This window comes from Carassius gibelio, chromosome A8 (assembly GCF_023724105.1).
Source record: "Carassius gibelio isolate Cgi1373 ecotype wild population from Czech Republic chromosome A8, carGib1.2-hapl.c, whole genome shotgun sequence".
Taxonomy (NCBI): domain Eukaryota; kingdom Metazoa; phylum Chordata; class Actinopteri; order Cypriniformes; family Cyprinidae; genus Carassius; species Carassius gibelio.
The window spans coordinates 4,904,501-4,919,379 of NC_068378.1; the positions used below are offsets into that span (position 1 = coordinate 4,904,501).

At 38.7% G+C, this 14,879-nt stretch overlaps 2 protein-coding genes across 2 annotated transcripts in view; both read right to left on the minus strand.

The window, feature by feature from the left end:
• The window catches only part of LOC128018190 (glutamine--fructose-6-phosphate aminotransferase [isomerizing] 1), a 368,579-nt gene that overhangs the window by 42,685 nt on the left and 311,015 nt on the right, over positions 1-14,879 (minus strand). The gene's annotated exons all lie outside the window — the stretch shown is intronic.
• Positions 1-14,879, minus strand: part of LOC128018103 (espin-like) — an 81,476-nt gene that overhangs the window by 25,163 nt on the left and 41,434 nt on the right. Inside the window, exon 11 of the mRNA XM_052603476.1 lies at positions 5,922-6,080. Coding sequence (XP_052459436.1) covers positions 5,922-6,080 — 159 coding nt within the window. The remainder of the gene's footprint in view (positions 1-5,921; positions 6,081-14,879) is intronic.

The following is a 14,879-nucleotide window of genomic DNA, read 5'->3' on the forward strand; positions in this document are numbered from 1 at the left end:
CATTAAAAACTTCTAGATCCGATTACTTTTCTTCTCTTTTAGAAGAAAACAAACATAACCCCAGGTATTTATTCAATAGAGTGGCTAAATTAACGAAAAATAAAGCCTCAACAATTGTTGACATTTCCCAACACCACAGCAGTAATGACTTTATGAACTACTTTACTTCTAAAATCTATACTATTAGAGATAAAATTGCAACCATTCAGCCGTCAGCTACAGTATCGCATCAGACAGTGCACTATAGACCCCCTGAGGAACAGTTCCACTCATTCTCTACTATAGGAGAGGAAGAATTGTATAAACTTGTTAAATCATCTAAACCAACAACATGTATGTTAGACCCTATACCATCTAAGTTCCTAAAAGAGGTGCTTCCAGAAGTCATAGGTCCTCTTCTGACTATTATTAATTCCTCATTGTTATTAGGACATGTCCCCAAAACCTTCAAACTGGCTGTTATTAAGCCTCTCATCAAAAAACCACAACTTGACCCCAAAGAACTAGTTAATTATAAGCCAATCTCGAATCTCCCTTTTCTGTCCAAGATACTAGAAAAGGTGGTATCCTCACAATTATATTCCTTCTTAGAGAAAAATGGTATATGTGAAGATTTCCAGTCAGGATTTAGACCGTATCATAGTACTGAAACTGCTCTCCTTAGAGTTACAAATGATCTGCTCTTATCATCTGATCGTGGGTGTATCTCTCTATTAGTTTTATTGGATCTTAGTGCTGCGTTTGACACAATTGACCACAACATTCTTTTGCATAGACTTGAACACTTTGTTGGCATTAATGGAAGTGCATTAGCATGGTTTAAATCGTACTTATATGACCGCCATCAGTTCGTAGCAGTGAATGAAGATGTATCACCTCGATCACAAGTGCAGTATGGAGTACCTCAAGGCTCAGTACTAGGGCCGCTACTCTTCACTCTTTATATGTTACCCTTGGGAGATATCATCAGGAAACATGGTGTTAGCTTTCACTGTTATGCTGATAATACTCAGCTCTATATTTCTTCGCGGCCCGGTGAAACACACCAATTTGAAAAACTAATGGAATGCATAGTCGATATAAAAAACTGGATGACGAGTAATTTCTTACTGCTAAATTCTGAAAAAACAGAGGTGTTAATTATAGGACCTAAAAACTCTGCTTGTAATAACCTAGAACACTCTCTAAGACTTGATGGTTGCTCTGTCAATTCTTCGTCATCAGTTAGGAACCTAGGTGTGCTACTTGATAGCAATCTTTCCTTGAAAGCCACGTTTCTAGCATTTGTAAAACTGCATTTTTCCATCTCAAAAATATATCTAAATTACGGCCTATGCTCTCAATGTCAAATTCAGAAATGTTAATCCATGCATTTATGACCTCAAGGTTAGATTATTGTAATGCTTTATTGGGTGGTTGTTCTGCACGCTTAGTAAACAAACTACAGCTAATCCAAAATGCAGCAGCAAGAGTTCTTACTAGAACCAGGAAGTATGACCATATTAGCCCGGTCCTGTCATCGCTGAACTGGCTCCCTATCAAACATCGTATAGATTTTAAAATATTGCTTATTACTTATAAAGCCTCCTTTTACATTATAATCCTCTATGTCTGCTATGTTCTCAAAACTCAGGCAATTTGATAATACCTAGAATATCAAAATCAACTGCGGGCGGCAGATCCTTTTCCTATTTGGCGCCTAAACTCTGGAATAACCTACCTAACATTGTTCGGGAGGCAGACACACTCTTGCAGTTTAAATCTAGATTAAAGACCCATCTCTTTAACCTGGCTTACACATAACATACAAATATGCTTTTAATATCCAAATCCGTTAAAGGACTTTTAGGCTGCATTAATTAGGTATACCAGAACCGGGAACACTTCCCATAACACCCTATGTACTTGCTACATCATTAGAAGAATGGCATCTACGCTAATGTTTGTCTGTTTCTCTCTTGTTCCGAGGTCACTGTAGCCACCAGATCCAGTCTGTGTCCAGATCAGAGGGTCACTGCAGTCACCCGGATCCAGTACGTATCCAGACATGATGGTGGATCAGCACCTAGAAAGGACCTCTACTTCCCTGAAAGACAGCGGAGACCAGGACAACTAGAGCCCCAGATACAGATCCCCTGTAAAGACCTTGTCTCAGAGGAGCACCAGGACAAGACCACAGGAAACAGATGATTCTTCTGCACAATCTGACTTTGCTGCAGCCTGGAATTGAACTACTGGTTTCGTCTGGTCAGAGGAGAACTGACCCCCCAACTGAGCCTGGTTTTTCCCAAGGTTTTATTCTCCATTCTGTCACCGATGGAGTTTCGGTTCCTTGCCGCTGTCGCCTCTGGCTTGCTTAGTTGGGGTCACTTCATCTACAGTGATATCGTTGACTTGATTGCAAATAAATGCAAAGACACTATTTCAACTGAACAGAGATGACATCACTGAATTCAATGATGAACTGCCTTTAACTATCATTTTGCATTATTGACACACTGTTTTCCTAATGAATGTTGTTCAGTTGCTTTGACGCAATGTATTTTGTTTAAAGTGCTATATTAATAAAGGTGAACTGACTTGACTTCTAAAGTGAAACAATAAGTGAGTGTAAGAAAAACACTTACAAACTTAGAATATATATACATTTTTTTTTACTATAAATCATTACTTCAGACATGAATCCCATAGTCACATTTACAATTGGGTTGAGCTTACGCTTGACTTAGACATGCTTCAAGCTTTATAACATACTTTCATTTACATCAAACACACACTTGACGCTCCCATGAACGTGTGTTTAAAGGCTGTTCGGAAGCAATGATTTTAAGTTAAGCATACACAAGAATAGTTTCACTTCAGAAGACAATGATTCATCCACTGGGGTTGTCATGATGTCTGCATGTGCTTTTTGAAGCCCCAACAATCTGGTTCCCATTCACTTGCATTACAGTATATAAATATTCACAGAAACAGATTATTTCTCAAAAACATTTTTTATATATAAATAAAAATGTGTTCATCTGAAGAAGTCATAAACATCAAAGATGGCATAAGAGTGAGTAAATGAAAAGATAAAACCCAAAGTTATCAACATGATCAAAACTTTGCTGAAAAAGAAAGACATGCAAAATATGCAGAGCTGGGGGGATGCAAGGACTGGAATTGAGAACAGCTGGTGTAGAGTGGATGTTTGTTGTTTCTCCAATCACAAATGCAGACATGGTTTTATGTTTACGCGGCGCGATGCAACGCAACGCATAAAAACACATTAAAAGTCATTATAATTTGTAATTTTTCTATTTTCAATATTAAATTAAAAAAAACAAGTAAATGAATGATACATGGATTTGCGCACCAGTTTCAAAACACTGGTAAATTAAATTGTTGACATGTTTAAGCAAGTAAAAGGCCTTTTAATTGAATTCAAAAATATTTATCTTCATTTCATTATCCATACATACTTTTATTATTGTTGTTGTTGTTATTATTATTACTTTTTTTTTTTTTTGAAAAATCATGCGCATCACATATGATACATAAGGTTTTTGAGGGATGTTTACTTGTACTTCTTCATTGTATTACATTGCATTGCATTATATGTTTTGCTGCCCACAATAAAATCTACATTTATTTATCTTACGAAGACATCTTATTGGGATATACAGAATGACAACTGATATTTATATGCATTTTATGTAAGTAGTCTGCTATAAACATCTCATTGATTTATAAGTTATCAGAATTTCATCTTAACTTTGTGGTCATATTAGCATCAGCACCTGCTCCAAATTGCATATTTTTGGCTCATTTTGTCTGAAAGCTCAATTAACCGATCCGTTTAAAAAATTAATAGATTTCTTTCTAAATATTATTTCATATGTCAGGCTTTATAGAGGCATAAAGGTCTTAATTTAATTTTGGACACTAAAATGGTCATAGACAGAATAACATAACAAATACAATTCCCCAAACCACTTGATCTGACCAACAAACTGCCCCACTGCACCCCACCATATGCACAGCAGCTGGTGATGAATACATATTTAATCTATTTGAGTGGTTTGCAGGAATGAAAGGATATCTGCTCAGCTAAGAGCCACAATCCTTCACACTCAGCGTCTCCAGAGACCACCCATCCACCCCTACAACTGTTGCCATGTAAACAAGCCCTGACCTTTCACCCCATGCACCTCCGGCTCCTGGATGCGTGCCACACACGTGCCCCTTATCCCCTCCTCTCCTCCTCATCATCACTATCTCCAGCATATGGTGCGTTTCATGTCACACGTATGTCCGTGTTACTGGGTCATTTACCCAGAGGGACATGTGGAGTACCATCTGGTCAAATCAAGAGGCCAGACGCCCCACTGGGCATCTAATTGGCTCAATGAAGATTAGATCTGATAGCAGAAAGGGGCCATATGAAATGCTGATATCGGTTCTCTCTCTCGTTCACATTATGCATGTTCACAAGAGGGAAATGTAATTTCTATCAAGAATTAATTTAGTTATTCTATATTTAAGTATCAAATTTGTCTCAACTGTGTTCCTTAAAAATATATCTCAACCATTAACATAGCTTGGCTAATGGATTTCTTAGTTAAGTATATTTTCTCAGATGTTTAAAATTAATGAGGGTTAATTTAAATAGACAGAAACAAGACATTTTTGCCATCATTTACCCTCATGTTGTCACACTAAAAAAAAAAAATGGTGAGGGGTTTTTTACTCTGAAATTGCTAGTTAATTTCACAAATAATTACCAAGGTTTGGCAAGAAACCGTGAATTAAATGTGACATTTCTGAAAGTCCGAAATATTATTTTCTTGTAATAAGTTCTCCAACAACTTTGTTTTATTTAAAACTTAAGTAGATCGCAGAAACCACTGGTCTGTACAATCTGTCCAATCTACTTACTGTAGGCTTATTATACTTTTGGGAAACGTAGCCCTGTGTGACTTTCTTTCTTGCAGGGAACTCAGAGGTTTGGCAGAATGTCCTTGCTGCTATTTTGTCGTCACCATTTACTTTCAAATGTAAAGGAGCAGCTTTGTACATTTTCCCAGATAACTCCTGTGTTCCTTGGGAAAAAGAAAGTCTTACAGGTTTGATACAATGAGGGTAAGTACATTATGAAAAAACAAAAACAAAAGAAAAACCAAATTTGCTCTCCAATCAATCATTAGGAAAAACAACTGCTATATAAAGATATTTTTCCCCCAAAATATTATGTCCAATGAGTCAACTGCAGTTATAATAGTAGAAATCTGTGCCAGGACACAACCATCAGACTTACATAACACAACAAAGAAAGCACTGAGCACTGTTTACCCAGCAGCCCAATATGTGTACAATACATGTTGAACTGCAATGCTAACTCTGAGCTGCCACACCTTGCATGAATTTGTATTGTAATGTGACAGGTGAGGGAGTGAAACTACTGGAGCTTGAGTCATCCAAAGAGAGCTGGCTGTCCAGGAAACAACAGCTTTCTGTTGGCAACCATATTGTTGATGGTCCCCATTGCCTCCAATATTATGTAAAATTTGTTACTGCGGTAGTCAATTGGGACCATTAACTGTTTGGTTAACCACATTCTTTAAAATATATTTTATGTTCCACAGAAGAAAGAAACTAATTCAAGTTTGGAACAATTCGTAGCTGAGGAAATTTAATTTTAATTTTTGTCTGAACTACATATCCATATAAAACAACTACCTTATTAACTATTAATAAGAAGCAAATAAATAGTGTAGTGGTTAATGGTTTGTTAATAGTGAGAATTGGACCTTAAAATAAAATTTGACCTATATGTGTGTGTGTGTGTACTTCTGTATACCTAAGATCACTAAAACACAAGTCCAGAATCCAGACTTAAGATGCAACAGCATTTGGAATTGGAGGTTTATGCCGTTTACCTCCTCATTGGGTGCCATGGCTCTGTTGGGGTGCTGGTCTGCGGTATCGCTACCCAGGGTTTTGTAGTAATCTCCAGTGCTGGGCTGCTTGCTGAAGCTGCGGGACTTTCGGTTAGAGTCGACTCTGCAAAGTCTTTCGTGGCTCTCGCCAGGATTCAGCTGCCGGAGAAATGAGCAGCACATGGTTAGTGATAGAAACAGAAAATCTTTCAAATTAGAAACATCAAGTTAATTGAAACCTTTTTGCATCAGTTGTTAGCTAGCAGTAGTGCACACGAGGGTTAATATAACTAGAAAAAAAAGATTATCACTGCATTGGTATGTGTACAGTTATTGTGTTTCAATAGAGCAAGATGCAGCATAAATAAAATCATATTTTTGGCCCATCTTTGATCTCACCACAGGCTCTACTCTTCAGTGCAATAGTAATCCCAAAAACTCCAACATAGCAGAAGTAGCTTTAAATCCTATCAAAACAGAACATTATTTGATACTCTATTAGCTTAGAACAGCATATGATGTATAAAACATAAAAAAAAAAGAAAAAAAAAAAAAAATTGGGATGATGATATATAGGAACATGGGTATAGGTGACAAATAATGTCTGTGAACGTATGTCAGGAATATATGTCAGGGAGTGTATTTTTTTTTTTTTTTTTTTTAGATAAATAACCATTTTTCACCATTGATTTGTAGCCTTTTTTCATTGTAGCAAATAAATTATGTAGTCTCTCAAATATGATGTGCTTTTAAAAATATACTACTTCTATAAAACAGAAAATGTTTAACCATTTCAGATGAATTATAGCATGTCACACTATGGAAACTACTGTCCCTGAAATACATGTGACCTTCACATATATTTGAATATTGTTCTCTTTCCCACACACACACACAGTCCCACCCACACACACACACACACACCCACACACGCCATAAAAGAGGTTATATTAACTTTTTATTAGACAGGCATAAATTTGTCATATAATTTGTCAGACAAAATTTTGACAGTTCTTCTTACTTGAACATGGAACAAACCAATGCTATTTTTTTAACAATTCTAGAACAAGAAATCTGAACTTTCATCCCATATTGCGTCACATAAGGCAATCCTGACACATTTGGCCAAATAAACGTTTAATAATTCCTATTGTGTTCATGTAGCAAAGCCTCATGTGAGTCCAGCTGATTTGCGTGAAAACAAAAAGACTGTTCATGGCACAAAAGCTGAACTTTAACATAGATTTCTAAGCTTCACACAAGGAAATAACACAGCAAGCAACAAGAGAGACCAGCTGACCCCTTGAATGCTGTTTCAGTATCAATGCACCGAACGGTTTCACTTTTCTGCAGCTGTCACTCACTTGTGTATAATAGTGAATCTTCATCACTTATCTAAAACCAGTTTTAGTAGGACAAAAATTACATTCCAGCAATCTCAGAAGCGGTTTCAAGAGTTTCTAGAAATTTCCAACACAAAAAAGGTAATGCTTGGTTTTCCTGTTCTTAAGATTTTCCTAATGCAAAGTCCTCGAATTTGCATAGTAATCAACCTTATGCAATGCAATTCTAAAACAAATAAAGTCAAAGGGTAGTGAAAAGGATAGCAACACGTGAGTTATTAATGTCATATTGTCATAAAAAAAAAAAATGTTATCTTTCATATAATAATAAATAACAAAACAATCAATTTTGGTCAAACAAAAGCAATATTGATCTCTATATTGATATCAATCTAAACCTGAAAGCAAAAAAAAAAAACAAAAAAAAAAAAAACATCTATGACAAAGAATTTGAATTCTGGCATCTGTGGCTTATTATTTCACACGCTGGCCCTGAGGATGGTATTATCCATTGTTGTCCTTCCAGCATCCAGTTTGCATTGTTGTCAAGAGCACTGTCCTCATTGCAGATTGCAGTGCAGATGGTTTGATTATTATACCTGAGAGAAATCGCTGACTGAAAGGCTAGCTGACCTCTATACAATGTGCATGGACTTCAGCCTATTTAAAACCTGCTGAATTTTTCATCACCAGTCACCAGTACGTATTCTTCAGGCATTTGCATTGTACAGGGACTCATCTTAAGATCTAAAGTGTGTGCAGTAACGTTAGCTGGAGCTTAGATGAGTGAAATGAATGCAGCGCTATTCATGCATTTGAATGTTTATCTGATTTTGCATGCAATGCATTTGAAAGATTTTCTTGGTCATCACAGGTTATCTAGTCAAGCAACCTGGGTCTGCTGATCTTTATAACTAAACACAATTAATAACAGAAAACACACCTGAGGAACTACCAAAAAACCCACAGCCATTGCATAGACAATTATATAAATACACACAAAGCTGAAGTATTCGCATTGCCAACCAAACCAGCACAGTTTTAACTCTTGCCACCATCCCTTCATCACAAAATAACACTGAATTGCAGTCTTACCCTTTACAACTGCCCTTATTTCTTTCCACAGTGCTGTCACTCTACACAAAGGTTTAAACTGAGAGCCAGTAGATGCACAGGTGTCACAAGATCTCCATTCTACCTGATGCTCGCTTTGCCTTACCCCGCCCCTCAGCCTCCCACCCAACAATCATTTCCTAGAGCGATGACTTCACTGCTTACCTGTTATCCAACCACAGGTCACAGTGCTCGTGGTCTCTTATGCAAAGCATTGTGACACAGTGGCTAAGCATGGCCACTCCAGCTCGGCTTTCTCACCGGCCGAAGGATTGCATTATGCACACCGGCCACCGAAGAGAATCTGATTACAAATAAACTCGTTCAAAGGTAGCTGATTTATGGAAATAGCAAGTGGCAGTGTGTGATAAGACTGTAGCAGAGCCATGTGAATTAAAAATAAAACACATGAGACTGTTGATAAAGTGTATTGGAGTTATGTCAAATGAAGTACATTAAATATAAACCCAAAAGTGAAACCAAGTGAACTTGTTTAACATTCTAGTGTACGTGAAGCGAATCATAGCCTAATATGGACTTAAGTTAGTAAATGGTGTGCTATTCAAATATATTAGAGCTCTATAAACAAACTAACTTTAAGTGAGTCGAACTAGACTCAACACAACCCAGAACTGTGCCAGTTCGCGGTTGCTATGCATACTTAAGTTACCATGGTACCCAAGGAAGAGGATGTTTGTCCTTGAGAGCACATTGTTTCTTCCAGTGTTCTATACAGTCAATTTTAAGTTGAAATGAACGGTCTATATTAAATTTCTCTCTGTTACACCTCTTCATATTATATGAGCATTGCAAATCTGTTTGTACATATGAATGTTATACTGTATATCTCTTTGTGTCTATGTCCGTCTTGCACCTTTTTAGGAGAAATAGCATTTAAACAAACGAGTCCATTTCTGTTATAAGAATTTAGAGCTAAGCAGTTAACATTAGCAGTAAACAGCACAGATCATTTGATGGGAAAAATGTTCAAATTGTTTGACACTGTTGAGATCTCTTATAAAACAAATGATACTAAAGACTCTCTTTGTTCTTTATTTAATCCTGTTGCTGTATTGTCAGTTCTCTCTTAAAAAAACAAAAAACAAAAAAAAAAACATAAATACATCCAAACTGTGATGTTCTTTCACCACCTGAAAGGTACATATAAGGTGCATATAATCTGCTCTAAATCCCGCCTCGCATTCAGCTCCACCCGACAGCATCACAGCTGCTCTATAACCTAGAGTCTTTGACCATAAAAGGAAAAGCAGACTGCATATGGTTTGAGACGATCGATTCTAGTAGTTTTCTTCATGACTTATAAAGTAATTATTTTAATTAGAAGTTGAATATATTTCAGTTCCATGAAGTTCATTATGGACTGGAAAAAGTCAGTCTAGGACATGAAAATCACTATAATGCACTTATACACTACTTATACACTCTACAGTTGTCAGTTTACTGGACCTTTTGAGTAATACAAACACATACATGCATGTATAGTTCCTCTTCAGGAACTCGAGCTGCGTCAAGTGCTTTGGGGAAATGCCTTTGGCAAGATCAACTCTGAATATTGTGTGCAATCGGGCAGGGCGTGACGTCACGGGTGGGGTGACGTAGCGACCAGGAAGCTATAAAGGCACCTGCCGCACAGCTGACTTCAGCTTCACGTCTTTCAGCAAGCGCTATGTGTGTGCATGTGTGCATGTGCATGTGTGTAAAGTCTGTCTTGTGAGTCTTATTTATTGTTGTCTGTCCCAATAAACAACATAATGCCTAAGAGCAAAGCAAAGACACGACATTTGAACGGCGATTCCAGATCGTGCTATGGATTGTTTGTTCCTCCCTGCCCGATTCCTGGGTTCGGAAGCCTGAGCTTTGGTTCTTCCCCCCACCCCCCCGAGCATCGGGCTTGACGCTCAGCCTTTCTTTCTCCGAGGAGATTGACAAGGAGGGTGTCGGCGAGATTTTAGTTGCACAAACATACATTTGCATAAGCATATACAATTAACAGATGTTATGCCTAACATTATACGAGCAGCTATTTAATCTCAGAGGGGATTAATATTTTTTGTGTGACTAAGCTATTCGCGCGCTGTCGAGGCAACGCGTGTATTACATCATTTTCAGTTTTGATGTGAATTTTTCCATACCCGGTCTGGTTGTTTAAACTCCATTTAATAAGGAGGAGTTAGTTTTATCACTTCAATGTGTACTTTGTCACAATCTAGACTGTGTTTACTTGTCTGATTGTTGAATTGCATTAGATTCTGAGGAATCTAATGACTGTTATCTAACTTCGAGAAGTTCAATATATCACTTCAATGTGAATTGTATCACAACCCAGACCGTGTTTACTTGTCTGATTGTTTGATTGCTTTAAATTCTGAGGAATATAATGACAGTTATTGAACATGTTAAGTTAGATGTACTGGAGGGACTGCTGGGCGGGAGCAGCCCCCTCCGCATACAAACAGAGCGTTGCCGCCCGTGTTCCCCGCTTCGGGACCAGAAGCTGAAGCAATGCTCTGGGCAAGTGACTTCTCAGCCTAATCCGAATCCGATGGAGCATACTTCAGGCTAGGAGGTCCACGGCCAAGAAGTCATGAAGCATTTCAGTCACAACTACAGAGGGCGGCCCCTACTGGGGTAGAGCGGTTTCCACCTCATTATACGGTGCCCGTCTCGACAGACTGATTCCCTTAGTACATCAGTTAGCAGCGTGGAAACTACTGCCAAATGTATCTCAATGAGTCCTGCACACGGTAGAAAGAGGCTATCGCATTCAGTTCGGCCATCCACCACCGACATTCAATGGGGTTACACCGACAGTAGTCGGCCCCCAGCAGGCTCTGGTGATGGAACAAGAAGTGAATACCCTATTAAGGAAGGTGGCCATCGAGATTGTCCCTCCTCTAGACAGGGAGTCCGTGTTTTACAGCTGGCATTGGAGGATGGGGGGTTGCATCCGATCTTAGACTTATGCCATCTAAACCTCTCAGTAATGTCACTGAAGTTCAAAATGCTCACTGTCAAACAGGTTGTAGCTCAAATCAGATCCAATGACTGGTTTGTCACAATAGATCTCGAAGACGCATACTTCCATATATCCATCCTTCCACAACACAGGAAGTCTCTGAGGTTCGCTTTCGGGGGCAAAGCCTACCAATATCGAGTACTTCGCTTCGGCCTTGCACTCTCACCCCGCACGTTCACGAAATGTGTAGATGCAGCTCTGGTATCCCTCCGTATGCAGGGCATCCTTATTCTGAACTATATCGACGATTTAAGCTCAATCAGAGCAAATGGCGGTTTGACATCGAGATCTTGTTCTCGCACATATGGGGGAGCAGGGATTTTCCCCGAGGGGAACTATCATTACTAACTATCAAGGTCACGCGGCGATGCCTTCATGCCTTAGACATGTGAAAGAAACCTTGGTTCTTGAATCAGGGCCTGGTGCTGGGAGCTCTTGGTTGCCGTGTAACGCTTTCCCCCTATCGCTCTGCACCTGGGAGCTCTGGCGAGAGTACGCCAGGACGGGGCCTGTCTTCTATTAGTAGCCCCGTTCTGGCCGGGCCTAGTATGGCTTGCAGATCTGATCTCTCTCCTCGACGGCTCTCCATGGGAGATTCCGATCAGGACAGATCTACTCTTTCAGGCACAGGGCAAAATAATTCACCCTCGCCCGGAGTTGTGGAAGTTGTCTGTGTGGCCCCTGAGGGGGCACAGCTCATAGCTTCCGGTCTCTCAACCGAGGTTGTTGAGACCCCCCACCCTCCAATCCAGAGCTCCCTCTATGAGTAAACTGTATGCCCTGAGGTTGAAACTCTTCTCCTCATGGTGCAGAAACCGCCAGCTTGACCCTGTTATTGCCCAGTTGGTACAGTTCCGGAGTTTCTCCAAGCTAGGCTGTCTGCGGGGTTAACTCACTCCACCTTACAGGTGTACGTGGTGGCCATAGCTGCTTACCATGTCCCTTTCAATGGTCAGTCATTGGGTAGACACCCCCAGTTACTAGTACTAGTTTCCTCCACGGTACGCTGAGGCTGAGACCTCCAGTACAGTCCTGTGTTCCCCCCTGGGGGATAAAGGCGTTTCCCCAAAGCGCTCGACGCAGCATCTCGTTCCTTTGAGGAACTAGGGTTACATTCGTAACCTAGAGATGATTTTTACTTAATGAATGGACAAATTTAAACTGCAAACATGTAAACACTAAATAAAGCAGGTCCCAAAACTGACCCCTGAGGGATACCCTGACACAAAGGTGCAGTCAAACGGAGAACGTTCTGAAAGATATGATAAACCAGTTCAACACAGTGCATTGTCATTCCACTGCATTGTCCATAGACTGATACACAGTAAGTGTATTTCTGTAAACACCACCTTTTTTACAGGTATTGAAATCTGAGGGACATATTTTCTGGAACTGTGCCATTATTATAATGAAAATCTCCTTTAAAAAAAGTGGGATTTTCTAAAGTTACGAAGGATGCCACATCCTTAGGATATGCTACACTTTTCTTCTGGAGACTCAACATCATTCTGTGGCTCAGTGGAAGCGATACTGTCTGAGAGGAGAGACAAGGGTCAGGTAGAGGATCATTCTGGGGGTCAGAGGCCGTGGACAGGGTTTCATTACGCCAAGGATAAAGTAATAATGGATAACACATTTTTGCCTGCACTGCTTAAGTGCCTAAAACTGGAGCTGAATATCATAAAATAAAGTGAAATGTGTAGTGAAGCAAAGAATATAAAATAAGTGTCTGGACACGTATTGGGGCATCTGAATACATTTATTACTTGAATACTAAGAGAAGGGTCAAATTATGCTGTGTTTCTCATTAGATAGTCCAGTAATAATCCAAACAAGGTTTGATTGATTGGAAGATCTGAACTATTACTTTGAATACTTTGCAAACATTGAAGACAACAAGTGCATTATCTGCTCTTCATACTCCAACAATAGTACTGCAGCACAGTTGAATTCCCAGTAATGATCAGAGAATGTGTGTGTTGGGATGTGCTGGCATATCTGACAGTTGAATTAGTTTAAATTAATGTCAAGTCCATCATGCAGCACATCATTAGAGCTTTTGGGAGGTCAGTTCAGCTAATGGAAGCCCTCATTAATGGGAACACAAAAGTAGCATTGTGTTGTTGTCTATATGAATGTGTGAGTCCATACTGTGTACGTACACCTGCTCTGGGCTTTGCTGCGCTGTGTTGATAAGCGTGCACAGGGCTCTTAGACTGAGGTTTGTTGGCCAGACAACAGAAGATACATTGCTGGTCTGATTATCTAGCTTTCTAATGGCCACTGTGCACTGCTGTGTGCTATATATGACAAACCACTATGATTCATGGAAGATTAATTAGTGCATATTGTGCTGCTTCACTGTCAAAGCTAACCAAGGTGTTATGTTACGCCCACATATGTATTCCATGCCAATTAAAAAAGCATGAGCTGATAGTAAGTGTTGGTTAATTAGATGTTTCAGTGTTAAATCAACAGGGAATGTTTCGCTATTATAGGCCTATACGCAGAATAACTAAAGCTCTATGGGATATTTAGTTACACAGGACACAGGATGCAAGCTGGTCTTTGTGATTAAGTGAGTTATACATTCATCATATCATGCTTGATTGCACTTATTTAACTTTTTAAGACGTTCACTTTTACAACACAATGGTGGTTGAAAAATCATAAACTTTTCTAAAATCTTTAGTTCTCTTCTAAAGCTGAATAACTAGTCTTTACTTTTAAGGACAACACGAAACGCCATTCACAAACCATTTTAACTCTTTATTGTGGCAATAGGTAACACTTTATTTTAGTGGCCAATTTTCACTATTTACCTAGTTGCTTATTAGCCGGCTATTATTAACATACAGGTTGTTTATTAGTACTTATAAAGCACTTATTCTGCATCACCATATTCTACATTCCTTATCCTACCCAAAATCTAAACTTAACAACTACCTTACTAACTATTAATAAGCAGTAAATTGGGAGTTTGGGGCAAAATCATAGTTAATGGTTCATTAATAGAGATAAATTAACCTTAAAATAAAGTGTGACCAAATAAGAATAATACAAGAATAATAATAATCTAATTATTAACTATGATTTTTGCCTCAATAAACTACTAATTTGCAAACAGTTAGTAAGTTAGCTGTTAAGTTTATGTATTAGGTCAAGATTAGGTATGTAGAATATGGTCACACAGAATAAACCATTAATATGTGCTTTTAATAAAATTCACTCTTGCTCACTATTGTACATAATTTAATGTAAGCTTTTAAGCTTTTATTCTATGTCCATTAATACAAATGATTCCTTTATGTTCTTTGAACAAATATTGTGTTTCAGGTCTTTAGTCGTCATGGCTTCATATCTGTTTGATCAACAGACACAGTAGAGGATGATTGTAATACAGTATAGGTGTATGTTTGAGCTCGAGTCAGATCTGAATCACGCAAAGGAAAATGAACCAGTGTA